Genomic DNA, 27,850 nt, shown 5'->3' with positions numbered 1-27,850 from the left:
CAGAGAGGGTGGGAGTGGGAAGGAGAGGACCTGTGCCTTGTCCCTGCCATCCTTGCTTCCTTATGTGGACAGAAAATGCTCGGCACTGGGGTGTCCAGACCAGTTTGCATGGCCCTGTGTTCTCAATGCCGGCCGCTCTGCTGCCAGCTGAGGGGCTTCCTTCGGGGTGGTTCCGAGCCCGCTTTTCAAGTTCACTTTCATCATTTGAATGTTGAAAGTCAGTCAGTCAGGAATTTACCAACAGCCGCAGAGGTCTGGCTCTGTTTGTGCTGGGCTTTGGAAACATTTCTTTATAGCCACTTCTGCCTGGCCTCCCCACCACTCCCACACGCACTGATTGCTCAGCAGCTGCTGAGCGTGTGCCTGCTAAGGTGGAGGCCCCGCGCTACCCCAGGGAGCGGCAGGGGGCCTGGTGGCTCACACCTGCGTCTGCCATCCAGAGGCCCGCTGCTCAGGAGGGAGATGAGCTCTAAGGAACCATCACGAACACTGGAAGTGATCAGAGGCTCCGGGGCCTTGGAGTGGGCGCAGACGCACACCTGCTGGGCACAGAATGTGCCAGCTACAGGGCACCTTCCTGTGCAGATACTTACGTTGTGTCGGTTCTGTTTTACAGATGAGACTTGCTCCCACAGAGGCCCACATTTTCCCTGAGATAGCATTATCATGTACCTACTTTGTAACTGTCTGTTTTTCCTGCTCCACTTAAGGACAAGGCATGTCACATGCATTCCCATAGCTCACCGCAGGGCCTTGCTCTTAGCAGTTAGGAATGGGAATGGGTGGGCAGATGTTTTCTGAAGGCAGTGGCAGTTCACCTGAGCTTTGAGAAAAGTAAGGTGCAACCTCTGGATGTAGGAAGGTGAAAGCAGCTGAGGCCGAGGAAACATCTTTCTTCTTTACTTTCCCGAGTAAAGCAGAAAGTCTCCCAATTGGCCCAGTGTCAGGAGGAGGCATTTTGCTGTCAGAGCCGGTTTGCCCCAGGCTGCTGGTCAGGCTGTGCGGACACACCGCCCTTCCTCCCTGGTTTGCGCAGGCGGGGTGTGGGCAGTGTCAGGTCCAGGGGAGCAAAGAGGGAGATATCCTGGGTCCAGCAAATAACCTGCCCTATTGTCTTGGAACTCCAAAGATAAGCAGGAGGGAAGGGATTTGTGGCCCAAGCCCCTGATCAGCCCGCAGGGAAGCCTGCCTTGAGGAAATGGTCCTTGCCCTGGTCGCACTCATGCCCAGCAGAGGGACCTAAAGCACATGGCTATTGCAGTCCCCTGCCATAAGAGCTGCTATGGCGTAAGGCACAGGACATGCCAACAGGGCCTGAGAAGGACCATCTAGCTCAGCCTGGCCTTCAAGGAGGGCTTTCTAAGGGACGTAAGATATCTTAAGTAGGATGAGTGGGAATTACTGGGTATCCTAGGCTGGAAAAAGCATACCAGGCAGAGGGAACAGCATGAGCTAAGCAGAGAGGCCTCTGAGAGTAGGGTCTGTTAGGGACCCATGAGTATTTCCACCGGACTAAGCAGGGTGGAGGATCCACTGTGAACAGGTAGGCAAGGATGGGAGTGTGAGAGACACACGTGCCACCAAGTGCTGGGATCATATCCTGCAATAATGACTCATCTCCAGTACTGTCGGGCACCAGGTACCTTCTGAGTGCCTAAGCGTGCTAGGTTTTTTTTTTTTAAGGTATTATTGATACACACTCTTATGAAGGTTTCACATGAAAAAACTATGTGGTTACTACATTTACCCATATCATCAAGACCCCACCCATACCCCAATGCAGTCACTGTCCATCAGTGCAGCAAGATGCCACAGATCCACTATTTGCCTTCTCTGTGGTACACTGTTTTCCCCGTCATCCCCCACACCATGTGTACTAAACATAATAGCCCTCAGTCCCCTTCTCCCTCCCTCCCCACCCACCCTCCCACACCCCTCCCCTTTGGTAACCACTAGTTCATTCTTGGAGTCTCTGAGTCTGCTGCTGTTTTGTTCCTTCAGTTTTGCTTCGTTGTTATACTCCACAAATGAGGGAAATCATTTGGCACTTGTCTTTCTCCGCCTGGCTTATTTCACTGAGCATAATGTCCTCCAGCTCCATCCATGTTGTTGCAAATGGTAGGATTTGTTTCTTTCTTATGGCTGAATAGTATTCCATTGTGTATGTGTAATACCTCTTCTTTATCCATTCATCTACAGATGGACACTTAGGTTGCTTCCATATCTTGGCTATTGTAAAAAGTGCTGCGATAAACATAGGGGTCCATATGTCTTTTTTAATCTGAGAAGTTGTATTCTTTGGGTAAATTCCAAGGAGTGGGATTCCCGGGTCAAATGGTATTTGTGTTTTTAGTTTTTTGAGGAACCTCCATACTGCTTTCCACAATGGTTGAACTAATTTACATCCCCAACAGCAGTGTAGGAGGGTTCCCCTTTCTCCACATCCTCGCCAGCATTTGTTGTTCCTTGTCTTTTGGATGTTGTCCATCCTAACTGGTGTGAGGTGATATGTCATTGTGGTTTTAATTTGCATTTCCCTGATGATTAGTGATGTGGAGCATCTTTTCATGTGTCTGTTGGCCATCTGAGTTTCTTCTTTGGAGAAGTGTCTCTTCATATCCTGTGCCCATTTGTTAATCACGTTATTTGCTTTTTTGGATGTTGAGGTGTATAAGTTATTTATATATTTTGGATGTTAACCCCTTCTTGGATATGTCATTTACAAATATATTCTCCCATACTGTAGGATACCTTTTTGTTCTGTTGATGGTGTCCTTTGCCAGACAGAAACTTTTTAGTTTGATGTAGTCCCATGAGTTCATTTTTGCTTTTGTTTCCCTTGCTCGAGGAGATGGGTTCAGGAAGAAGTTGCTCATGCTCATATTCAGGAGATGTTTGCCTATGTTGTCGTCTAAGAGTTTTATGGTTTCATGACTTACATTCAAGTCTTTAATCCATTTCAAGTTTACTTTTGTGTATGGGGTTAAACAATAATCCAATTTCATTCTCTTGCATGTAGCTGTCCAATTTTGCCAACACCAGCTGTTGAAGAGGCTGTCGTTTCCCCATTGTATGTCTCTGGCTCCTTTATCATATATTAATTGACCATATGTGGTTGGGTTTATATCAGGGCTGTCTAGTCTGTTCCATTGGTCTATGGGTCTGTTCTTGTGCCAGTACCAAATTGTCTTGATTACTGTGGCTTTGTAGTAGAGCTTGAAGTTGGGGAGCATAATCCCCCCAACTTTATTCTTCCCTCTCAGGATTGCTTTGGCTATTCGAGGTGTTTTGTGGTTCCATATGAATTTTAGAAGCATGCTAGGTTTTTTAATGCTCACCACAATCCCATAGAGAAGATAAAGGAAGTTAGGGATAGATAAAGGAGAGATGCAGAGAGGGAAACAGGATCAGAAAAGTTAAGCAGTCTGTCCAGATCATATAGCTTGTAAGTGGCAGAACTCCCTTGAGAGAACAGGCACAGGTTTGCTGTTGATAAAGGTCTTTCCAGTGACTGTCATGCAGGATGAGTTGAGGTCATGGGATTTGAACCCAGAGGCAGGAGGAACATTCCTGTGGTGGTGTAGGTCAGAAATGTCAAGAGCTAGGGCATGCAACAAGTTAGGAGAGAGAGGAACAGACCCCAAAGAGAGTTAAGTGGAACAGACTGGCCATAGAGAGGCATCGAAATGACTCTTGGGTCTCAGACTTGGGAGATTGAGTAGGTGTTGCTCCGCTCCCCAAACAGGAAATAGAAAAAAAAAATGCTTTCTGTTTAAAGCATGTTAAATTTTGAGGCCTCTGAGATATATCCAGGTGGGAACAACCAGTAGTTGGAAACATGGTCCCATAGCTTAGAAGGTCAGGATCAGAGCTTCATCAGCATGGAGTTTGCCCATATACTGGCGATCATGTGAACCACAGCCAGGGTGAAGGAGCCCGTGAAGAGATCTGAAAGTTAGTGCTTCTCTAATTTGCATCAGAGTCAGCAAGAATGGTGTTAAAATACAGAGACTCAGACACCACCTGAGACTTACTGAATCAGAATCTCCTAAAGACAGGTCTGAGAATTTGTGTTCATGAACTCCTTTCCTGATTTTATGATTCACCTGTGTTTGAGACCCAGAGCAAAAAGAGAATCCTTAGACTCTGTAAGCCTCTCTGTGGACCCCAGCTTCGGAAGCACTGATGTAGGAATCTGGTGAGTAGAAAAACACCTGTGACGGAGGCTGAGTGGACCCCCCAAGGGAGATGCAGAGCCAGGAGCGTAGGAAGGTTCAGAGTCACTGAGGAAGGGTTTTCAGAAAAGGGGGTGTCGGCCATATTTCATTCAGTCAGAGACCAGGTGACTAGAGAGCTGGAGAGCCCATTGGAAGGGCAATGCCAAGTCTGTGACCTTGCCGCGGTCAGGGTGAGCTGACCTTAGGGACAGGAGCCAGGTGCCAGAGGGCTTGGAGAGTGTGTGAGCGCGGAGGACATGCAGAAGCAAGTGGACAGGCACCTGGAGGAGAAAAGGCGCAGGAGTGGGTGCCAGCTCGCACCGGACTTACTTTAGGCAAATTCACTTCAGGGGGTGTTTATTAGGTGCCTGACCCTATGACAGTTACTGGGTGAGAGAAAGAAAGGCGTTCCCAGTAGGGTGGCCACACCCCTGGTGTGCCTGGGGCCTCCTAGTTTCCCCCAGGAAACCCCTCCATCCCAGGCACACCGGGCCCCCAGTCCTGCTGGGGGGACAGACAGTGATGAGTCATTCCACCCCACAGCAGCGACTGGGTGAGCAGGGTGGCTGTGCAGCGCAGCTGGGGGGTGATGTGATCCTCGTCTGTGCAGTAAGAGAGCCAAGCACGAAGAAGGGCGCCTGGCTGGCCCTCCAGAGCAGCCTGAACAGGCAGCAGCTGAGACTCTCCTGCAGGCGCAGCTGCCCCTCCGAGGCAGCCTCACTGCACCCAGGAGGCCCACCTTGGAGCTGTGGTTCCCTGACTCCAGTCCCAGGCTGTCAGGAGACAGAAGCACTGATGTAATCTGTAACAGATGCTTGTATTTGGCAGCTCCTCTCTGTCCAAGAATAAATGAGTAGGATTGTGAATGGAGTGTTCCCATGGGCCCACAGCCCTAAGTGCACTACCCGCAGCCCTTTATGCCACAGTTACGGGTGCCCGTAGCATGCAAGGGAAGGAGCTTGCAAACGGTAAGAGAGGAGGGTGCCTGCTTTCAAGGAGCTCAGTCCAGCGGGACAGACAGATGCCTATTCAGATGCTGAGAAGCAGGACACAGTGCTAAAGACTGTGATAAGAGGCAGAACTGAGCAGTGCTGCAGGAGCCCATCCCTGTCATTTAGGTCCAAGTGATAAACTTTTTTCCAGCACAACCCTGGACTTACTTTTCCAGCAACAGGTTAGCCCTGTTCTCTTTTTGGCTTTACATGTTTTGCCCTTATTTTATGAATTTATACTCCGTCCTTCAAGTTTTGAAGTAAATGCCTGGAAAAGCCCTGAAAGACATTGGCAGGGTGTAAAAGATTGCACGTTGACTGTGCCCAGGAAAGAGCGTGGCTGGGATGGAGTGCCGTGTAGGCCTGTGCAGAATTTAGAAACCTCGTTCCCGGTCACGTAGGGAGTGGTGGAGCATCGAACCTGTGTTCTTGCACAAGGATTAGGTGGCGTGACAGCCTCCTGCTGGCTGCACTCACTGTGGGATGTGCCACACAGCATGTATCAGTTTTTCCTCCAAACGTATCAGTGGTTTCTTAGGTCAAGTCCAGAAGATCTATGGTCGGCTTCATAACTGTATGCAGAAAGTTTGGGGTGTGTTTTGCTTTCTTTCTAAGTGAGCTATTTCAACAGGTGTTCTGTAGTGGTCACTGGTGTGTGGTCTAAAAGAGGTGAGTGTCCACCTAGTGACAAGACTGCCTTGCCCAGGGCTGGGCCCCTGGGCAGAGCTCAGCAAGTGCTCACCACTGAGGGCCCCTCAGGTCGAAGCAGCCAGGAACAGATGAGGAAACTGAGGCCCAGAGTCATGTGGCCTTTCTCATCTAAACGCTGACAGAGGGCTGTCCAGAACTTTGTTCATTTATGTCTCATGCCAGGAGGGAAATTACAGGCTTGAATTTTTGACCAAGTGCCCACAGATACCTGGACGAAAGCTCATAATGACAGTGGCACTGGACTGCTTGTTCTGAAGAGCCTCTCGAGGGAGAGAAACTCTTGGGGGCATCTGCCGCTGGAGCAGGCTGTCAGGGCCCGCCAGCCGGGTAGTTTAGTACCACGCAGAACAACCCGAGCAGCGCCTTTGGACTGATTTTCACCCAATATCAGCTGGAGCACAGAAAGGCAGCCTGTCAGAGGTGAAGCGCTTGTGAAAATCACCCTTGCCTTCCAGCTTCCTGTGGCCTGGTGCTCCTTGGAGCCAGCGTGGGGTGGGAGCTCGAGGCCATGTCTACACAGGCACCAATTATGGGGATGTAGGAATAGCCTCTTTTCACTTAGTAAAGGAAATTTTGTAGGTACATGTTTAAAACAACAGTCCATTCATTCACTAAATAATATTTTTATAAAGAAACTATTTGTCTATCAAATGAACTTCCCTGAAATGATAAGTGATTTAGACGTGTGACTTCTGTGATGCCCACATGTGTGCTGCAGGGTTTGTGTTTTCATCCAGGTGAAGACGCTGAGAAGACAGCTGACTATATGGAGCTCAGAGGCCATGTCTGGGCTGGATGGCAACCAAGATTTTTCTTAAAACAAAAATCCCAAAGGGATAATAAGTGAGTTGAATCTGAAGTAGAATCAATGGGTATTTTCCTGCATTGAGGCTTTGTTAGTGGTAATAAAATAAGCAGACACAGACAAGCACTATTCAAATATGGAAAAAAAAAAAAGCAGGGTTTTTTTTTTGGTTAACCCTAAGTTCAACTTGAACCTGAAATGTTAACAACAAAAGGGAACCTGGGGCTTTAATTGCAATAAGAAAACAGTTACTTGTGTTTAAGCACCTGCTGGGGCAAGCGCAGTGGTGGGCACTTATCCAGACAGCAGCTGTGTGTGGCACCTGGGCGCTTAGCCTGCCTCTGCTGGCTGGCAGCCTCCCCCACAAGAATCCCACATCCCCTTCCTGAACTCGCCTGAGTTGAAAGGTCTTCATCTGCAAGCCCGCACAGCACTTTCTTCAGAAAGTCTCCCCTAGCTTTCCCCCGCCCAGGCTGAGGTGTGGAATTACTTGTCTCATTTCCTGAGCAGCTGTGGGTCGCTGAGGGCAGGGATGGGCCTTTTCATCTCCGCAGCACTAAATGCTCTTTGGCTCACTGGCATCTGTGCTTGTCAGACTTCAGATGGACGTGTCATCCCCAGCGTAGGACCCAGGCACCGGACCCGTGGGACAGCGGGACTCACCTGGGAGGGGTTGGGATGGCGACGGGGCAGGTAGCTTTGTTCTGTGAACAGCGGATGGGAGGGCCGCACGCTTCTGAGACCTGGAGGGCAGGGAGTGGAGTGTCCCTCAGCACAAGGGGGGATTGCCTAGCCACTACAACCATTTCACAGCCAAATGGGCTGCTTCGGAAAGTAGTGAGTTGCCGTCACTGGCACTCTGTTCAGCTTCCTGTGTACTGAGGGCTTGGGAGGCATGCTGTATTGGACATGAGAGTAGGGTAGGTCATCTCCAGGGTTCCATGCAGTCCTGAGATTCTACAGTGAGCATTTATTAGGCTTATGTGCTAGGTTCTGGAAGCCCAGCGGAGAATGAGACAGCCAAGACCCTGTGGACAGTCAGAATGCAAGAGGTTTACCAGAAGGTCAGTGGAGGATAGAGGGCACAGGAGCCGGCAGGCAGAGCCTCCGACCACGCTGCAGGTGTGCCCGCGGCGAAAGGAGCAGGAGGTGTCTCAGACCACAGCACACAGGCTGACGGGCCAACCCTGACAGCCTTGCCATGGTCAGTCACTGGAGGAGCGTGGCCTCTGTGTCCACATGGTAGGGCATCCAGAGGGGCAGCATCTGGGACCACCACTCAGCTCTGCTCCCAGGGCTCTCTTGAGGGAGATCTGGTGGGCACACTCCAGTGGCCTCCACATGGGGATTCTAGAAAGCATCGCCTGTCACACAGTACCTTCCTGGATTTACTGCCCCCTGCCCGGAATCATCCCCAGGGCTTCTGTGGTCACAGGCCAGCAAGTGGTCCCCCTCGGACCTCAGCTCCCTCTGACTCTTAAGTCTGTGTTTTGTGAACTAACACGTGCTGGGTCCCAGGATTCCTCCCGGCTCCTGAGCCAGCATCTGGAAGAAGCAACTGCTCGCCTACGGGTCACTGCCAGCAACTGGGTAGTCAGTGCAGAAAGTGCCACAGCTTAGTCCATCACTTGGTCTGAGGGCAGCTTACACTGGGGTGGAACCGTGATTTAAACTGAGGTCTGTCTGAATCCATGAACTCTAATTTCCACTAGGTTCATCAGGACAGGGCCCCAAAGGCTTAGCGAGGGAACAGGAACAACTCCTAAGCATAGTCTCTCAGAAGATAACATGGTTTCAGGCTCCAAAGCTCAGGGAAAGCAAAGCATAGTGCCTTTTTTTCTTTCTTTCCCTCTGCCCATGTAATATGGCTTTCTTTTGGGAAGACCCAGGCCTATTTTGATCACCACTGACTTCTCCTTAAATCTTTGTAGGTGAATGGTGAATTATGGGGAAAAGGTATGTAGCACAGTTGCACAAACCAACCCTTATAATTCATTCCCAAAACATCTGCCCGCAAACAGAGCCCTCAGCACAAGGTTTGGGTGGCTGATGTCAAGCACACCCTGGCCTCCTGAACCCCAGAGCAGCAAGGAAGCCAGCAGCAAGTCTGAGACCCAGCAGGGTAGGTATCTTGAGTAGGTTTAAGATCCAGGTCATTGGCTGGACAGTGGTAAGTTGTGCTTAGGGATTCATGTAAGTGAAGTGAGAAATACATCTGGAAAGACATGTGTATGTGCTGTACACATAATTATTATTGTGCTGGTCAGACCCCTACACTGGACCACCCACCCCCGAGTGATAGGGAGCTGGATCCTGAGGAAGTTCAGGAACACTTGGGCACTGAGCACATAGGCTAAGCTGGGGTTTCCAAGCCACTGAGGGCCAATGTCATAAAAACCACTGGGTCTGGGGCAAGGGATCTTGGAATATTTCATTTCCCTGCCTTCTTACTATGGTAGAGTGGGCATGCCATGACTTTCTCTTCACTGCTCAGTCCTGCCACTACAGTTATCCATGTTGTGCACATTTTGGCTTCTGTATTAATTGGCCTCAAACTACTGGGCTTGAAATTGGTGATTTTAGTTCTTCACTTGTGTTTATATGGCCTCCCCGTCAAACGATAGCCACTCCTCATTGTCTTATTGTGCCTGCCTTTAACAACCACGTCTTACCTTTCTAACCTGTCAATCCTAATGTGCTAGAGCCTAAGAAAGTAAATGTTTAAGGCTGTTAGGCCTCTACGTGCTGAGAGGCCAGTGGACGGAGAGGCGCGCCAGAATGCAGTGGCAGGAATTGCCGTGCACGCACGTCAATGATGACTAGTCTCTAGGGGCATCCTGGTCTGTCGTACTCTGAACAGATGAAGTTGCTCAGTAAATGTCTTCAGTAAAGTAGGGTGCAGCCATCTATTTGTTTTGATTTGCATCTCTCTGTACTTTAGAAGATCACCTAAATATTTAGTTGTCTACTATGTATGTAAGTCTGTATGATGCTACCCTATCACAATATCATACGTTAAGTGTACAGTTGAATGTTGGGAAGAATATTATCTATGTCAGGTGCTCTAGAGGCAGACAGAACTGGTTGGAAATCCCAAATTTAATCACTGAATGAATATCTATGTGGATTTGTAAAGGTCTCCCCAAGTCACTGAGCCACTCTTCTTACCTACAGAATGGAGGTAATAAATAACTACTCCTTGAGTTGTGAAGCTTAGGTGCTTTAATGTATCATCTTTATTTAACTCGTGCCTAGAAATGTTGTAGGCAGGTGGCACATTGTAATTCCTTCCCCATTCAGGCACCTTTTCTCCTGAAAGGAAAGCTTTGAGTCTTTTCCAAGGTATCAAAACATTTTGGCACAGAATCTCTTCTCTCCTCCTTATGGTCTTCAGAGAATGAAAACTCATCACCTCACATAACAGCCTGTCCATAGTTAATCGGAGACTCTGGCAAGTACAGCATTTTTCTGTGTCAAGTAGCAGCTGGCCTGTGTCTCAGAAAAGGGCAAAACCAGCTTCCATCCCTTGTCACTGAGGCTGACACTGCAGTTTTCCGTTGCTCCGCAGTGAACAGAGTATCTGCCAAGCCCGGGCCTCCGTGATGGTCTACGATGACACCAGTAAGAAATGGGTGCCAATCAAACCTGGCCAGCAGGGATTCAGCCGGATCAACATCTACCACAACACTGCCAGCAACACCTTCAGAGTCGTCGGAGTCAAGCTTCAGGATCAGCAGGTGAGTGCTGGACAGCAGGTGCCACCCACGAGCCTGCACCACAGACACACACGCACATGCATAGTGAAGAGGTCAGAAAAGAGAGGTCAAGATGTGGAGTCAGAAGATGTGAGTTCAGATATTTTCATACTCCAAGGTATGAGACCCTGAGCACACTATCTGAACTTCACTGTTCACATGTCTCTTACAGAAACAGTAATCCACACCCTGTCTACCTCCTTGTGTTTTTGTTGCACTAGAATAAAATAACAGATGTGAAACAAATTTGAAAACTATGTTGTGCAAACGTATTAGTATTATTCCACACCTATGTGTCTGTAAGTGTGAAGATTTGGGGTTCATCAACCCCCTAAGTCTTACTTTGGAAGAAATGTCAAAATGATTTGAAGAATCTGGGATTATTTCTCTCCCTAAATAGTACATCCTGGGCAAATCAGGTAAGATAGTTTGTGAGTGTACCTGGGAAGTACCTTTGCAAATATAAATAGCCCTATGTGGGAAATAGTCGTGCACAAGTAACTAAGAGTGATGTGATGTGAATGACACGGACTAAAATAGAGATGTGAAGAATGGGGCGGTGTGGCCCAACCAGTGACATCGGTTAGCACTTCAGCGCTCTCCCCCCAACTCTCTTCTTAGAGACTGACAGGGACATTTCTTAGGAGTAAAATTAACAGATCTGTGGTTTCAGCATTTATGAAAAACAACCTAAATAGCATCCTTTGTTGGTCAAACCTGGGCTAAGCTTAACAGTAGGTCAGCTGCTATCTCTGCAAGAATCAGCATGTTAGCAATTAGAAAAAAGAAAGAACAGAAACTTCGGGCTCTATTTTTAGTGTGTTGCCTGTTGAATGGGGTTTCTGCTTTGGCCAAAACAGCCGTATTAAGTTTCAGATTCTTGTGGCTAAAAGGGACATCCCCACTTCAGGACCCCTCGTAAAAGGTGTCTGCCTAACTTGGAACTCTTGGTACTTCCAGAGGTATCCCTTTCCATTGTTGATGAGCTTTAATGGTAGGAAAGTTTTTCTAGAAACCTTCTAGGAGCTACTTCCTTGTTCTCCCAGTGTGCTGATTCTAGCTCTGCCTTTTAGAGGTATGCTCTGCCATATATTATAGGAAACATAGCCCGGGTATGGTAACAGGCAAACACATCTCATCCCTTCTAACAGCCCACGGGTGGAGCGGGCGGGGCAGCACCACCCTGGAGCTCGCCTTTGACATGAGGTCGGTTACCTGGTGTGGTTCTCGAGCATGTTGGGTGTTCCCTAAGTGACTGCTTTTCATATAACAAGTTCTCCACACCCTTCATGCCTCTTGGTTGCCCTCCTGGGCACACCAGGAGGATAGGATCATGTGCTGGAAAGGACACGGGGCGGGAGAGCTGGATTCCCTGCAACCACAGCACCTTGTTCTCAGGAGCCTCAGCACCTCACTGCCTCCTTCAGCCCAGACAACGTGTGGGGGCTTGTTTGGGAGAAGACTTTTTCCCCATGCAGGGAGGAACTGGCCGCTGTCCTCAGAGACCTCCCAGATAAATTCAGAGAGGCTGTGTCGCCTCTAACAGAGCTCTCCTAGAGTCGGACGGAAGGCACCGACACAGCCTCCTTGGAACTGCGGGCCCCAGGACGTGGCTGAGGCCCACTCCCCAGACGTGGGGCGTGCCAGCCAGGAGCATGAGACTCTTAGGGAACCGAGGCACTAGAGGGGGTGGCAGAAGACCGGTCCACAGTGACTTCTGTGGGCCTCAGGAGAAAGGGTAGATTTTCACAATCCCTTTCCCAGTCAGCTTGGACTGTAAGGTCAAACATTTTGAGATCAAGATTCCTGTTTTATAACCAAATAGGAATGAATATCTTACATGTTTAATGCTCTTTATGGCTACCATTTAAGTCTTCCAATAACCCAGGAGGATAACAGAGGAAAGCTTACCACCCCTGTTTTGCTAAATAGGTGGATATAAAACCAAGTGCTCATTTGTGGAGAAAAGGACTGGAAAGTAATAGCAGTTTTAACCTGGATCTCACGTGAAGGGTGAAAAAATCAAAAGGTTTTTAATTGAGGATGAGTCATGGCCACCAAAACTGTTAGTGAGCTCAGCCTGCATTACTAGAAGTAGGGGTGCAGAAGGCAGATTACAGTCCTGCTCTGCACTGGTCATGCGTCACCAGGAATGTAGGAGCCGAAACTGAGGGCCACAACCTGGGATCCTGCAGGAGAGCATCTGAACTGGTGAGAGGTCTGAAAGTGGCGTAATATGGGGGACAACTGCAGGGGTAATGAGGTGTGTACTTGGAGAAGAGAGAGTCTGAAGGGGGCGTGGCCTCAGTTCTCAAACCTCAGAAGGGCTGCTACGTGGAAGGGACCCCCCAGTTTCTCTGTGAACCCCAGAGAACCGAAGCAGGAATCCTGCATGGACACTGCGATGAAGAAGACTTGGCCTCAGTAAAAGGAAGAGTTCTTACCAGCATACTGGTGAAAGATGGGCTGTGTTGCTTTGCAAGCCCATGAGCTGGTGGGCCATTTGGTATGAATTCAGGGGCAGACATGGCTTTAGTGGGCAGAGATTTTGATGAGATGAGACCTCAACAGCTTTTGCCAATTGTTTTTTGTAGATTCTGTGGTTTGAGGTCCAGGTGAATACAGGGTCAGGAAGACTGTTCTCCACCATCAAGCTTCTTTTCCTGGTAGAGGGTTCTTGACTCTTTTTGCTCAGAGGCCCAGAAACATGCTAGACAGTACATGGAGTTGCAAAGCCCTCCTTTAAAAAAAACAGGAAACGTACACTCTCTTGATCCTACACTCCACCAAAGGAAACATGCAACATTGTGACTGTGGGTTTCCAGACAAAAAATAAGCTTCTCACTCAGCACTTGTCCAGATAGGTTCTACCAAAGCTTGGAGAATCATTTCTTAAATCAAGCAGGTAAGGACACAGGTTGAAAGGAAGGGAGTGGAAAAAGATAAATCTTATAAACAGTACCAAAAAGAACTGATGTGACTATATTAATATTATACAAAATAGACTTTAAGGTAAGCATTACTGAAGCTAAAGAAGGATCTTTTTAATGATAAAAGGAAGGCATAGCAATCCTAAATTCGTACACATCTACTAATATGTCTTCAAAACATATAAAGCAAAAATGGACAGACCTGTAGGGGAGATCCCGAAGCACTGTTGGAGATGCTAATCACACCTCCAATAAACTGCCTAAGCAAGCAGACAGAAATAAGTGAAGAGAGAGAAAATTTGAATTGCATTATTAACCCATTTGACCTAATTTACATTTATGTAAATTACATAACAACACCAACACCTGTAGAATATACAGTCTCGTCAAATATACATTGAACATTTACCAAAATAGACCATATGCTAGGCCATAAAGCCAGTTTCAACAAATTAAAAAGGTGTAAAATCATACATAGTACTCTTTGGCCACAGAGGAATTAAGCCAGACATCAGTAACAGAAGGGTAACTAGGAAATCTCCTGGTTATCTGGGAGATAACTAGAAAATGTTTGGGAGTTAAGCATCACGTTACTAAATAAGCCATAGGACTAAAAAAAATCACAATGTAAATCAGAAAATATTTTGAACTGAATAATAGTGAAAATGCAATGTAGCAAAACTTATGGGATATAGCTAAAGCAGTACACATAGGGAAATTTTAGCCGTAAGTGTATTTTTATAAAAAGAATGACTGAAAACCAGTGACCTAAGCATCTCTCTCAAGAAGCTACAAAAATAAAACAAATTAAACCCAACCAAAGTAGAAGGAAAAATAAAAACCAAAACAAATCTAATGAAATAGATAGCAGATATATAATAGAGAAAAGCAAAATGTGTTAGTTTTTTGAAGAGTCTCAATAGGTCCATGCATATGTGGTCATTTGATTTATGACAAAGGCACCAATGTATTAAGTGAAGAAAAAGATGGTACTTTCAACAAATGATGCCAGAACAATCAGATACCAATATGAAAAAATATCTTTACCCTAGCCCACACCATACCCCAAAATTAATTCAAGATAGATCATCCTAAATATGAAAAACCAATCAATAAAGTTTCTAGAAGAAATACAGGAAAATTTCTTCATTATATTGGGAGAAAAAATATAAGAAAATATTGTCAGACATTGAATAGGACACAAAAAGTATTAACTATAAAAGAAAAGGTTAAGTTGGATTTCCTTAAAGTGAAGAAATTTTCTTTATTAAAAGATGCCATTAAGGGAGTGTAAAGGGAAACTACATACTAGAAGAAGATATACTTCCAATAAACAGATAAGAATATGATGTAGGACTCTTGAAGAATACAGATAGAACTACAGATCAGTCAGAAAAAAAAAGACAAAACAGCTGCTTTTAAAAACAGGCCAGATTTGAACAGGAATTTCACAGATTACTCCTCAGGTGAAATATGAGGAATGAAAGACCAGTGAAATCAGGAGACAGGGCTACACACACCAGGAAGGCCAAAGTTAAAAAGACTGAGGAAACCAAATGCTGGGGAGAACACGCAGCGACTGGGGCTCCCACCCATTGCTGGTGGAAGTGTAATCGGTAGAGCCTCTTTGACAAACGGTATGGCATAACCTACTGAAACCCAGTACACACCTACCCTGCCACCCTCTGCTAGGTGTAGCCCCTGGGAAATGGGTGCCTATGCCCACTAAAAGCCATGTATGAAAATAGTCTTAGCAGTTTTATTCATAATAGCCAATAGCTAGAAACTACACAAGTATCCTTCAACAGGAGAATGGATAAGTTAGTATTATGTAACAGTCAAGAAGGATTAAATACTCACAAATGCAACAGCATGGATGAATCTCAGACACAGTGTGCTGAGTGAGAGACCAGAAACGAGTACAAACCACATGAATCCATTTCTGTGGAGCTCATGAGCAGGCAAAGTAACTAAAGGGGATGATGGTCAGAAACACAGTCATCTCTGCAGGGAAGGGTTCGGAGATGAGGTTATATGAAGCTGATCCACAGCCCAAGTGGATTTGCAGTAAAGTGCATGTTCCAAGCAGGGTAAGCAAGAGAATGATTGACTCATGAGATAGAACAGAGATTTTGACTATCAGTTACTAAGATCTATCTGGCAGTTAATAACTAGGTACCTCTCAAGAATAGTCAAGTGACATTATCATCCAAAACATGTTGCATAGACTTCTTAGACTTCATAGACTTGCATAGAAGCACCTTTTCAAATAGTAAATACAATTTTTTAAAATTAAAGTATCATTGAATACAAATTTTTAAATGATCATGTCCATAGATCCCACAGCTCTGCATATAGGAATATATCCTGTAGGAATACATGTGCACAGATATATGCACAAGGAAATTCATTACAGCATTATTTATAATAATGTGTTCATTTTATATTTGAAGAAGCTAATGGCAGTAACTTGCCCAGGGTTATTCAACTGCAAAGTAATAAAGCCAGAATTTTAATCCAGGGCCTTTGACTCAAACCCGCCCATCCCTTGCACCTAGTTCCACAGTTGTCTTCAAAGCAGTGGTAGTCTGTTGTGGGCTGTGTCTAGCTAGCAGGCAGCAACCCTTGGCAAGCAGCCTTTATACTCAGTGTAGGTAGAACAGAAAAGGCAGTTCTGGGAGCTGCAGTCAGATGAGAGTCCAGCCATGTGCAGCAGAGAACCCAGAGGAGAACCTGTTGCCCTCTCCCAGTCTGACACTCAAGTCTATCAGAAGCAGGGCTCCAGAAGTTAGAGCCTGGACCAGCAGGGGAATTGCAGGAATAAAGATACCAGTTCATTGTACTGGTGATGAGAAGCAGAGTAAAGTCCTAGGCTACAGACATGGCTTGTAAGTTCAGTTCCGCCATTCACTTAGCGTAACTCTGGAAAAGTCACTCGCTCCCCCGGGCCTATTTCTCAACTGTAAAAAGAGAGGACTGAGTGATATGTTCTGGATGGTTTCTTTAGGTGCCTTTCACCGATTCATCGGCCGCAGGTTTTCCATATTCTGGATACGCATCAGATTCCCCCAGTTCACACACACAGACACACACACACACAGACACACACACACACACACACACACACACACACACACACACACACACACACACACACACACACACACACACACACCACCACCCCCACCCCCCACCCCACCCCCCCTCCAAGAACATAGGCAACCAGGGATCTCGGATCATAGGATTCTAAATCACACTCCCCTAAACAACCCCTCACATACCTGGAGACAGAGCCTTGATACACTGGAGAGTCTTCTTTTATCTTGCTTCAGTATTCCTCAACCATTATGGATATAATATGGTTTCCAGACTTTTCTTGGATTTGAAACACATAACCCTGGCTTGATCCAGTTTGCTAACGTCCTGCCAAAAGTGTAAATACTCTAACACAGACCTTTTGGAATGGACTTCCCAGGGCAGAAAAGAGCAGGGCCTTACCACCACCCCCCATTCTGGTCACTACATGCTGTTAATATGTCCTCTAATCCTCAGAGCTGTTCAGCTAGAGGCCCCCCTGCGGCTGATCACGCATGTATGCCACAAATCCTACAGCCCTTTTCTGATGATCTAGAGTTCAGCCTAGAGAGAGAACCACCCCAGGCACCTGAGTATAGATGTGTGTCCGTATGTAACAATTGGGAAGCACTTGCTGACGTAGCACACTGGCACCCACTCTTGAACACTCTCGCTCTCTGTCTCTCTCTCTCTTCACTGTAGGAAAACCCAAACCCACCTTGCACCTGGCTAAGACTTGGAAAAAAGCCATTCTGGATATTGCCCATATGTGCTCTCCTCTGTCCTTACTTTATCCAAAGCACAGCAGTGTAGAGCAGTAAAGGAGAGTTCTCACCTCGGGCCCCAGCCAGCTAGCAGGGTGTCTTGGCCACGTCCCTTTGCACCTCTGAACCTTTTCCTGAGCATGCCTTCCTGACCAGGGGGATGCTAAGCAGAGTTATCCCCGACTTCACAGCCAGCGTGGAGCCTTTGAGCCAGAAGAGATCTGAGGAGTCACCCTGTGCCTCTCCTAAAGCAAATGCTCTCCCTGCCCTCCCAGCAGCAGGCCATCCAGCTTCCTCTGGTCTCCGTCTCCAAGGCCCTTACAGTTTCTCAGTTGATACTTGCTGACAACAGCTGCAGCTGGGCTAGGTGCTTTCACACACATTACTTGGTCCCCACCCACAACACGCCATGAGGGCACCATGCCAGGGCCATATCACATCCCTCCCCACTTCTCAGGTAGGAAGGCTGGTTCTGTGATGTTAGGTCAGGCGACTCCGAGCAGAGGGCCTAGGGACACAGGCAAGTGGCTCCAGCCCCCCAGTGCCTTCACTGAGCCACACTTACTCAGTGTAGTCTTGAAGGACTTTAAAGTAATTCTCTGTTAAAGGTCTGAAAGAGCAAAGTCGAGAGGTGGACCTCCTCTCGGTAGAGTCCCCTGGCTGCTGGGAAGCAGCTGGTGTCGGGATCTATCTTAGCCGTCTGTCTGTCTGCCCCTGTGTGGCCTGGCATTGCTCCAGCAATCAGGTGATGTTTACTGATTGATTACTAATAAGATATTAATAATGCTGTACATTTGAGTGGCACATTAATGTATTCTAAGTACTAGGCACTGTGTAGAGGGCTATGGGAGGCATAAATATGAATCAGAAAAGACTCTCCCTGAAGGGTCTTTATATCAAGTAGTCTGGGTAAGGGATGTCATCACAGTGTGACCTTTGCAGTAACTCTGTTAGGTCAGTAGAGCCAGCATTGTTATCCCACTTTATAACTGGAGGAACTGAGCCCCAGAGAAGTGCAGTGACCGCCATGGGTGACATGGCTGGGAGGCAGGGCCGGCACCACACCCCAGGGAACCCAGCACAGTCCGGGTCTCCTGTCGAGTTTGTGTCCACACAGCAGTAGTAGTCAGAGGACAGGATGGGGCCTCAAGCCCTCACTGCTCTGGAGGCCATGGCAGGAAGCTGCCTGGTCACACCCTCCCTTCCTCTGCCCTCGTCTCCATCTCCTTGTCCTCCAGGAGCCCCACAGCCACTCCCTCCAGCTCACCTTCCTTTTATTTATTTACACGTATTTTTTTCCCCTCCAGGTTGTGATCAATTATTCAATCGTGAAAGGGCTGAAGTACAATCAGGCAACACCAACCTTCCACCAGTGGCGAGATGCCCGTCAGGTCTACGGCTTGAACTTTGCAAGTAAGGAAGAGGCGACCACATTCTCCAATGCCATGCTGTTTGCCCTGAACATCATGAACTCCCAAGAAGGAGGTGAGCGGGGCTCCGTCCCGGCCTGGTGCTGCGTCTCTCTCGTTCTGCCTGCGCCTTCTCACTGCTCGGGCTCCGCTAGCCCAGCTCTGCACCTGTGTTGTGCTGATGTTACACGGGTTCTCAGAGAAACCTGCCCCGGACTTGAGAGTTAAGGAGATAGTAACAATTTGATAGAAAGAGTGACATTTATATCTTTTTGCCATTTGTGAGATGCAGATTTGTGCTGATGTGTTCCTAAAGCTGTATATCCGGTAGGCTTTACACTTCTCCCGTATTCTAGAACACTTGTTTAGCAGAGATGAGAGGGAACAAGCAACAGTTTGTTCTGAATTAAATGAGTCACTTGTATGGTTAATAAAATTTTGCTAAATATTTACTAAGCATTAGAAACTGGCTAGACAGGATAGATGGTATGAATAGATGGACTCCTTCCCCTCAAGGCACTTAGTACTAGAGCAGACAGATTCCTAAATTGCTAATTATAGTGTATCATGATAAGTGCTCTTAGAGACACAGAAAGGGACAGCTGAGCCGAGTCTTGAAGGGTGAGGAGTTCCAAGGCCAAGGTGGGAGCAGGCATAGGATGCAGCAGATCCAAAGGCACGTGGGCATGGAAGGCCAGCCCCGGCGGGGCAGGGCGCTGGCAGTGTTCCTGGGGCCGAGCTGCAGATAGGAAAGGATAGGGGAGAGGTTGGAGGTGAAATTGGAAGGGTAGTGGGGACCGCACAGTGAGGCCCCAAAGACCCTTGGGTGGGCTTGATAACTGGTGTGGAAAGGGGTGGGAGCAGGGGGCTGGTCCTCACAAACGCTCCTGAGCAGGGCAGTTAGAGCTAAGAAGCAACAATACATATGGCTTTTATTGGGAATGTGGGGTGTTATTTTCAGAGGGAGAACTGAAGCTTTCTGGAGTGTGGGTACCCTGACGGCCCCGTAGGGCCTGCAGTTTGCTAGAGAGCTGACCTTGGTGAGCCTGGGAGTTCAGGACTGGGCCTGGGGCCCCACGGCTCAACGTGAGCCCTGGTTCTGCCACATCCCAGCTGAGCGGCTCTTGGGCACATTACTTCATTTTTCTGTGCTTCAATTTCCTTATCTACAAATAGGATGGTAGGGGGTTGTTTCTGCACTTAAATCAACTAGGCTGTAAAGTGGAGGCTGCCTGACCCACATCAATCACCCAGGATTCGTGTGGTCAGTATTACCACGATCATTGTTGCCGTTGCCAGAATTGTGGTGGGAAGTGGGGAGGCGTGTTTCTCAGAACGTGCAGGGAAGCAGGTGGCTCACAACGTCTGTGCGGCCTGAATACTGCAGCTCTGGGACCCCATTTAAGCCCTAGGAGAATGTTTGTAAGGAATAAGGAACACGTTTTGGGTCTGCTTCCCACTGGCCGTGCTCTGAAGGGGCACTCGCAGGCTGCTCTCCCCGCCATGGATAGGCTCCAAGGTCTGTGGATTCGCTGCTGGGAACCCGGGACACATGGCCAGGAAGCTGCTCCGCGGCAGCGGGGGTGTCGCGTGACAGGCAGGGCCTGCAGCGCCATAGGCACCTGGTGAATGTTTGTTACACTGTCTTTTTTCCACCTGAGAGCCTTGAGCTTCATGGTATAGTAAGCCGAGTTTAAGGTTTCTGGTCTGAACTTCCTCACCTGCCCCAGGATGTGAGGGTTAGTTTTATTTTATTTGTGCATCCGGATAGCTTGAGGGTCTAAAAAAAGGCTTTAATTTAATCAGACAACTAACTTTCAAAGCATCTGCTTAATTAAATAAAAACTACTAGTTACTTTGTTAAATGCACCATCGAGTCACAGGCAAATGAGCTTAACGCAACCCTCATTTCAGAAAAGAAACCTGTGACCCATTATGAGGAAGTACATCGCGGTGGGGTGGTAGCGAGGCTGGGAAGCAGGCCTCGCACCTCCTTTGGGTTGGGTGGGTGTCTCTGTGGGGGCGGGCGTCCCCAGCTCATTTTGGATGTGTGGTCCCAATGGGACAGTGGCCTCATTTGCAGCTTGTAGCATGAGACGATTGCCATCTTTGGTCTGTGACCTGATCTGCTTCTGCAGACATGACCTTCAATAAGGGAGACCCTGGGCCCTCTGAGAATTGGGCATGTCCTTCCCCTGAGGTATACCCTATGGACGGTGCCAGGCAGAAATCTGAGGGGTGCAGCCAATGAGGCTTTATGCATAGAGATGCCAGGTCCTGACGGAGACCATATCCGTCTCACCCCACCCCCAGGATGACCGGGATGTCAGCTCTTGTGACAGCAGAGCCATCGTGCCTGTGTTTGAGCTTCATCCTGTGAGTGCTTCGCAGTGTGTGTTTTTGTGCCCATAGTGTATACACTGTTTCTGGGGGACTCATCCTGGAATCACGTGTAGCCAGTTTCTTGTCTCTGTGGCATGCTACTGCATGGTGCATGTGCCCCATCGATGCCCCTTTCTGCCCCCGTAGTCGAGCTTGTGCAATACGTCGGCAGCTTCTCCACCTCCCCCCTCCATCCGCCAGCTGCCACAGAAGGCCTCTTGCTGCCCCATAGTTGAGATGTTTGCTGCCATGCCCCCTCTGTATCAGAAAATTCCATCCTACCCTCCCTTGGTGGAAGGCAATTTGCTGTAGTAAAAAAAGCATTTGTTTGGGGCAGCTAGATCTTATATTAAGTCTTTGCTCTGCCACCTGTGGCGTTGGGATAATAAACCCTACTTCCCAGGGTTGTTTTGAAGATTAAATTTGAAATGTTTATAAAGCACCTAGCATATAGTGCCTGGTATGTGGTAAAAGAAAAATGATATTGGTTTTTTCCCTTTTGGTCTTGTTAATGTGGCTGTTTCTGGAAGCATCAGTGTCCTTATTAGTAAAGAGGGTCATAAGGCCCACTTGGGAAGTTGTGGAGAGGATCAAGGGCCTGGCGTGGTTCCTGGCACCCCGTAAACACTCACCACTGCTCCGTCCTTCTCCTTCCATGGTGGGCATCCGGGGCTGTGGTGCCTTTGGATCACAGTCTTTTCCAAGACTCAGGGTTCCCTCAGGTTGGGTCTTGCTCAGCATTTCCCACTTTCCCCTCCTCGTGGGTGGCCAGACAGTAGGGTGGCCTCCTCTGAGTTCCATGCCTGGCAGATGTGAGATACTGAGATAAAACCTGAGAGCAAATCAGAGTAAATCATGGATGCCCGGGACTGCCCCAAACAGTTTCCACATGCTCCTTCTCCTACGGATTTGAGCGCCCAGGTAGCGTCGCCACGCTAGGAAGCCAAGGCTCAGAGGGGACAGTGACTTCCCTGTAATTCCCCGGCCAGAAAATGAGCTGGAATTCAGCCCAGAACTGGACTAACTCACACAGTGTGCACTGTGCTATAGATGGCCTTCTGCCTCTGTTCTTTGTTCTTCCTGCCTTTCAACCTAGTGAACCTACGCTGGAGCAGGCTTCTTACCGTTGTTCTCAGGAAAGAGCGGGCATGACAAGGTGCATCTTTGCTGCTCACCTCTGCCTGTAGGAGGTTGTCAGAGTTTGCCCTGAAACATCTGTTTCTCTGACACTGCCCTTGGTGCCCGCAGAGTGGGCCTTTACAGTGGTTACAGATACTTGTTCTTCAACTGCAGGCCCCACCTAAGGCCCTAAGGTCAATTTAGCAAGTAAAACAAATAAAATATCATCCTGGAGCCTGGGGGCTGTGGTTCCCTGAGGGGACAGAAATGCAGAGCTAGCTTAGGGTTCTCTTGGGACTACAAGTCTCTGGGTTCAGGAGTGTCTCAGTGGATAGGGACAGTCAACCGCTGGGTCCCTGGGGCTTTTTCTACAGATCTGGCCTCTGGAGGTTGTTTTGGGGGCGCGAAGGGGCCGTCAGGCTCCTGAGGCATGGCTGGCAGACCCGGGGAGGAGGAGTACCAAGCCCAAGCTGCCCTGTTGCGGGAAGCGGAGGGCCACGGCCTCGCTGTGGGCACGGCTGTCTGTGGTTACCGCTCCTGCAGCTCACAGAGCGTGGCTCAGGCATGCAGCCGGCTTTTCGGGGTTTCGGGTGCTGCCCAGCGAGCCATCATGGCCAAGGATGGTGTGTGCCTGGTGGGGGCTCAGAGCGGGGCTCCTTTGGCCCCGTTGGTGACAGAGATAATGTTTGCCATAATAACAATGATTCTAGACTTTCTCCTCAAAGCCTAGGCTTCTCACTGGGCTGCTCCCATCTGCCCCCCTCATAGAAAGGCCCCCACTAACAAGCAGCCCAGGGCTGAGTGCCACCAGCCCCACAGGAGGACTTCTCGGCTAAAGAAGCCCTTTCTTTACTCTCAAGTGCCTGTTATTTGGCTTTTCTTTCCAGTAGGTAGTCAGGCCAGTTGCTGTTACACACATTTTATTCAGGGGGGCTTGGGATTTACAAAGGTGACATCTGCCAGAATCTTTCAGTGGAAATGAGACTCATGTTTAGACTCATTACTGTTTGTAATCCGGTGTTTTTCTACACCTCTGCACTGCGCCAGGGAGAGAGGGGAAGGCCGCCAAACTAGTGTTCCCCGACTCCAGCAGCCTCCTCATCTGGAGGTCACAGGGGCCCAGGCAGGGCAGTGAGCATGCAGCCACTTGCAGAAGGATGTGAGGACGTGGGCCTCAGCATCAGTGAGTCGCCTGCATCACACTGTCCCCTCCAGAAACCACTTCCCTGGACCTCCTATCTGCTGTCTTGAGAAGGAGCATACCACCTGGTCACAGCCCCCCAGTCGTCACGCAAGGGGAAGAGTGCTACCAGGCTACACGTGGATGCCCCAGCCCCACTCTTCCTCCCTCCCTGTGCCACTTGTTGCCATAGCAGATATCAGCTCCCATTCAGTAGCCATGTGGAGGCAACCGCTTCTACGCCTGTTATGAGAGTCTACTTCTGACTCACTTCGTGGTCTTGAACAGAACATTGCTGTGGGGGCCTGTTTCCCCATCTTTGAAAGGAGAGATACAGACTTGAACAAGACCTCTGCAAGTCCTTCTAGCTCCAATGGCTTATGGTTTGGTGTACACTTTACAGGCAGGAGTGAATTCTAGTTCACGGCCTCCAGGCGCTGGCACTGCGACCATTGCTGGGAGCAGGCAGAGCCCTGCGAGGAAACTGGACGGAGGTGCGTCCTTTGCCCCCTGAGGGCCCTGGCACATCTGGAGGCAGAGCCTCGTCACCACAGTCCCTGAAGGAGTCAGTCTTTGTTTAGTACTAGAAAACAGAATATACAGGTAACCAAGTCAAAAATCACCTCTAATCCTACAACCCATAACGTCCTTTGAGACCTGTTTGTGTTCGCATAGGATTAAGAACCTTCCCCAGAAACTGTCGTTCATACTGTTTTGTAACCTTTTCTAACTTAGCACTGTGGCGTAAAAATGTCAAGCCAAGCCACGGAAGTCAGATCTTCACACTATTTAAGAGGCCAAACCATTGCATCAAGTGCCATGTAAAGATGTGCCACAATTTAGCCAGTCTTCTGCTTTTCAATGTATCACTTGTCCCCATTTTCCCTATTACATCTGGGGAATCAAGGGCTTTCTTGTGTGTTTATATGTTTATTTGTACATGTGCTTCATATCTTTTATGTCCATCTTGCACAATTGTCCAGTTATTTCTGGGTTATGTTTCTGAGTCAAACAATATATACATCTTTAAAGCTTTGATAAATCTTTCCAGAATGAGTGTACCAGTTTGTACCCTGCCCAGAACATAAGACAGTCACACACTGCCCAGCCTTCACCAGTACTAGGCACTAGCACTCTTATAAATCTTAGTAAACACAAGAGATGGGAAAACATATCAATTTGCTTTTTTGCTTACAAGTACAGGTGAACGTGTTTCATACATTAGGTGGTGATTTCATTGTGCCCCGTACTTTTCAGCAGATTTAATCAAGTACAGGACAGCGTGGAGGAATGGAACTGTTTGCCCCTTCAGTCATGTCTGTGTAATTTCCCGCTCTTAAAGTGTATGCGTCCTCTAACGACAAAGGGGTCGTGTATTTGCTTTGGCCAATGAACGGAGGCAGTCTGGTGTCCCGCAGTGTTTCAGGCCTGTGATGCACAGTAAATATTCCTCCCTCACAAGCAGCTGTGGTGTCCGGTTGCCTCTGGCTAGGAGTTGCTGTTGTTACCCATGCTCATCTGTGCAGCCATAGGAGAAAATGTGCGCTTTCAGCCTCTTTCATCCCCCGGACCCCTGCGTCCGCTGGAGGAGCTTCCTCATGTTTGGCACCCGGAATCATGTTGGTAGGTCACAGGGATCTGGCTCCTTAGAGGAATGAAGGAGGCCTCGGAGGTTCTACCAGAAGCACGGGATGGGAGGTTGGTGGCTTCCTCACTATACCAGCCACTCTCTCTAAGGCCCGTCTGACGAGGGTGTTTCTCTGCCCCTCCTGGGACCTGCCCGGCTTTAGAAAATGGACAGGAACCCAGGAGGCAGGATTCCGTGGCTCTGCACTTAAGAAGGCTTGTGTGTGTTTCCAGAGACTGTGCGGACGGGCAGGCGCCAGCCCTTGGGAGAGGCAGGGTCCGGCACACAGGCACGCCCGGCTGTGCACAAGCCACTCCCACCCGGGAATGTGTTCTTCTCTCTACTCGCCGAAACCCTCCGTGCTGGCCGTCTAGACCTTAAACTTAAACTACTCCAAAGCTTAACACTCATCTCAACAACTCGTCCCAGCCTGTCCACTCCCTCCCCGGCTCCCACCTCTTCTTTTTGCGGCCTCCTGTATGTGCCTTCTCTCACTGGTGCTCCACGTTGCCTGCCCCAGGTCTGCGCCAGGCCCCCTTCTCTGTGCCCATGGTGCTTCCCGGTCTACACTCGCCTCCTGTAATGGTAAAGCCCTGCAGCCATGAGAGTGGGGCCCCCAGCACTGCGGCAGTGTGCAGCACGCCACCGGCCAGGTGTGAAGCTTGCAGCCGTCAGGCAGGTGTGCAGTGGTGAGCATGTGGCTTCAGCCCCGCGCCATCCCCTGAACCATGACGTGGGAGCGTTTATAGTGGTACCATGCCTACAGCTTGTCCTGAGGATTAGCCGCTCCTCCCTGTAAAGTGCCTGGGATGGCCCCTGACACAGTATATGCTCAACAAATACAGCATGTATTTTTTAAAACCCTCTGGGCCTCCTCCGGTGGCTCTGGTCTGGAAATGGGTGCGGGGTCACCAGCCCTGCAGTCAGCAGCCCCAGAGGACTTTACTTTTCAAGGTCTGCTGTGTGTTAGGTGGTGGTCATTTAAAGCTCCTTCCTCTCTGTCGAGCGCTTGGCCATCAGTTTCCGCTGCTGACTAGATCCCCGCCTCTGGGGCTCCTTTTCTCCTGTTTGGCTGACTCATTGTTAATGCGGATAATTCTGTCTCAAACCATGGGTTATTTCCTGGGCCACACCTCCTAATTGGTGCAGTCAGCCACTTGGTTCATGTGTGGCTGTCCACGCTCGTGCGAAGACATCAGGGCAGAAGTGTCCCTGCCCCCAAAGCTCTTCCACACCGGGGAACTCTGCCCTCCCCTTTTGTCCTCACCTATTATTTTCCTTTTTCATGGACTTCTTTTTATAGTCCTTGCAAAGCTCCCATTTCAACGGAATGAAGTAGTTGTGCACTGAAAATAATAGAAACAAGGGCAGGAATTGCAATGACCTTTATTTCGCGCACTGGGGAGTCCAGGTGCCCTCCTGAAGCAGTGTTTCCCTGGATGACTCACCACAGTAACGTAGAAGGGAACATGGCTGTTCTGCTGGGAAGTCAGATGCGTAGATAAACAACTCCCTCACTGAGCTCTCTATTTATATTTACTTATCCTGAGAAATAAATTTAGAGATGGGAAGGATCTTAGAGATATTTAGTCCAGTTTCTTTTCCCCAAACTTTTCTGTGACCTTTGCTCAGGCCCAGTGACCTTTGCAGGCCTTCGCTCCCTGACCTGAAACATGGGGTGCTAGTTGCCCTCTAGGTCTTCACCAGGTGAGGGCCGGGCATAGCCCTCTGTGTGGTGCTGCTGAGCTGTGTTGCTCAGGTGAGTAAGAGGCCCTGGCGGTGGGGAGGTTGGCAGACCAGCGCTAGGCCTGGCCCTGACCTTACCTGCATGCCCCTCCTCTGGGCCTCAGTTTCTTCACCTGTAAGGTGGGCGGCATGTCTGCCTCACGGTGTGAGGAGGATCTGGAAGGCTCCTGAGGCTGTGCAGCACAGACGGAGGGCTGTGACTGACAGGAGGCAGTGCACACCCAAGCCCCACTCACCTAAGGAGAATGCCTCCCCTGCACAGCGTCTGAGACTCCTGGGGAGGTCCTCTTGCATTGGTGGAAAGAGCCTGACCTGGGAGTCAGGGGTCTGGCCTTGGCCCAGTCAGCCGCTGCCTCGCCTGGGAGTCCAGGATGCTTTATATCCTGTGTGGGCATTGGTGTTTAGAGCCTGGAGAAGCAGGGCTGGGCTAGGACAGGTTGTTCTCCACAGGGGCAGCACGAGCCGAGACGAGGTGTCTGGTGGCCAGTGGGCAGAGGGGCAGCAGTGCTGGACGCATTGTGGTGTGCAGGGCAGCCCTGCATTGTTTTGCATGTCCCGCCAAACACATGGATGTAAAAAACTTAATTATCTGAGCCAGAACCAAGCTCTGTTTTAGGAAAAAGTATTTCTTTATTTTTTAAACCAGTCTTAACATGGGCTGAGTTTTCTAAGGATGCAACTGCCGTGTTCTTTAGAAGAAAATTGTGCTTCAGTTTTGTTTGTAACTACCAAGAATCATTTTCTGTTTCGGAAGCATTTCTCATCCTCCTCACAGCAGCCCTGTGTCAAGTCGGCCTGCAGCACTTCCCGCTCACCGTGAGGCTGTGCATGCAGACTGGTCGCGCCTCCTCGTGGGGCTGTGTCAGCTCTTGCCAAGCAAGGCAACGTGTTCTGTCAGGGATTACGTCTCTTATCTCTCCTTCAGGGTGAGCTTAAGGCATAGTATTTTCTAATATATGTAGGCAGGTTATATATAATTTATGAACTTCAAGCTAGTACAAGGAGCATTACAAAATGTTTGTAATAAAAAGGGGCCATTGAGTCCGGAAGAAGAGGCTAGAAGGTCTAAAAATCAGACCACTTCCTTCTTGCTTCACATCTGTTGCCTCCTGTGATGGGTGCTTGATGATGCCAGTCG

The 27,850-nt window shown here is 48.8% G+C and overlaps 1 protein-coding gene across 6 annotated transcripts in view; it reads left to right on the top strand.

Annotated features, from left to right (window-relative positions):
- EVL (Enah/Vasp-like) overlaps positions 1–27,850 on the top strand; it is a 147,962-nt gene that overhangs the window by 82,627 nt on the left and 37,485 nt on the right. For 4 of the 6 annotated variants that reach the window (XM_036882426.2, XM_036882427.2, XM_036882424.2 and 1 more), the window contains exons 2-3: positions 10,294–10,462; positions 18,557–18,734. In XM_036882426.2, coding sequence (XP_036738321.1) covers positions 10,294–10,462; positions 18,557–18,734 — 347 coding nt within the window. Of the gene's footprint in view, positions 1–6,671; positions 6,764–10,293; positions 10,463–18,556; positions 18,735–27,850 lie in introns of those variants that run through there. The other 2 variants (XM_057488151.1, XM_036882423.2) reach the window with 1 other exon arrangement.

The sequence above is a fragment of the Manis pentadactyla genome, chromosome 11 (genome assembly GCF_030020395.1).
Source record: "Manis pentadactyla isolate mManPen7 chromosome 11, mManPen7.hap1, whole genome shotgun sequence".
NCBI classification, from domain to species: Eukaryota; Metazoa; Chordata; class Mammalia; order Pholidota; family Manidae; genus Manis; species Manis pentadactyla.
Note: the sequence above shows the minus strand (reverse complement) of the source record. Positions and strands in the feature narration are given on the sequence as shown.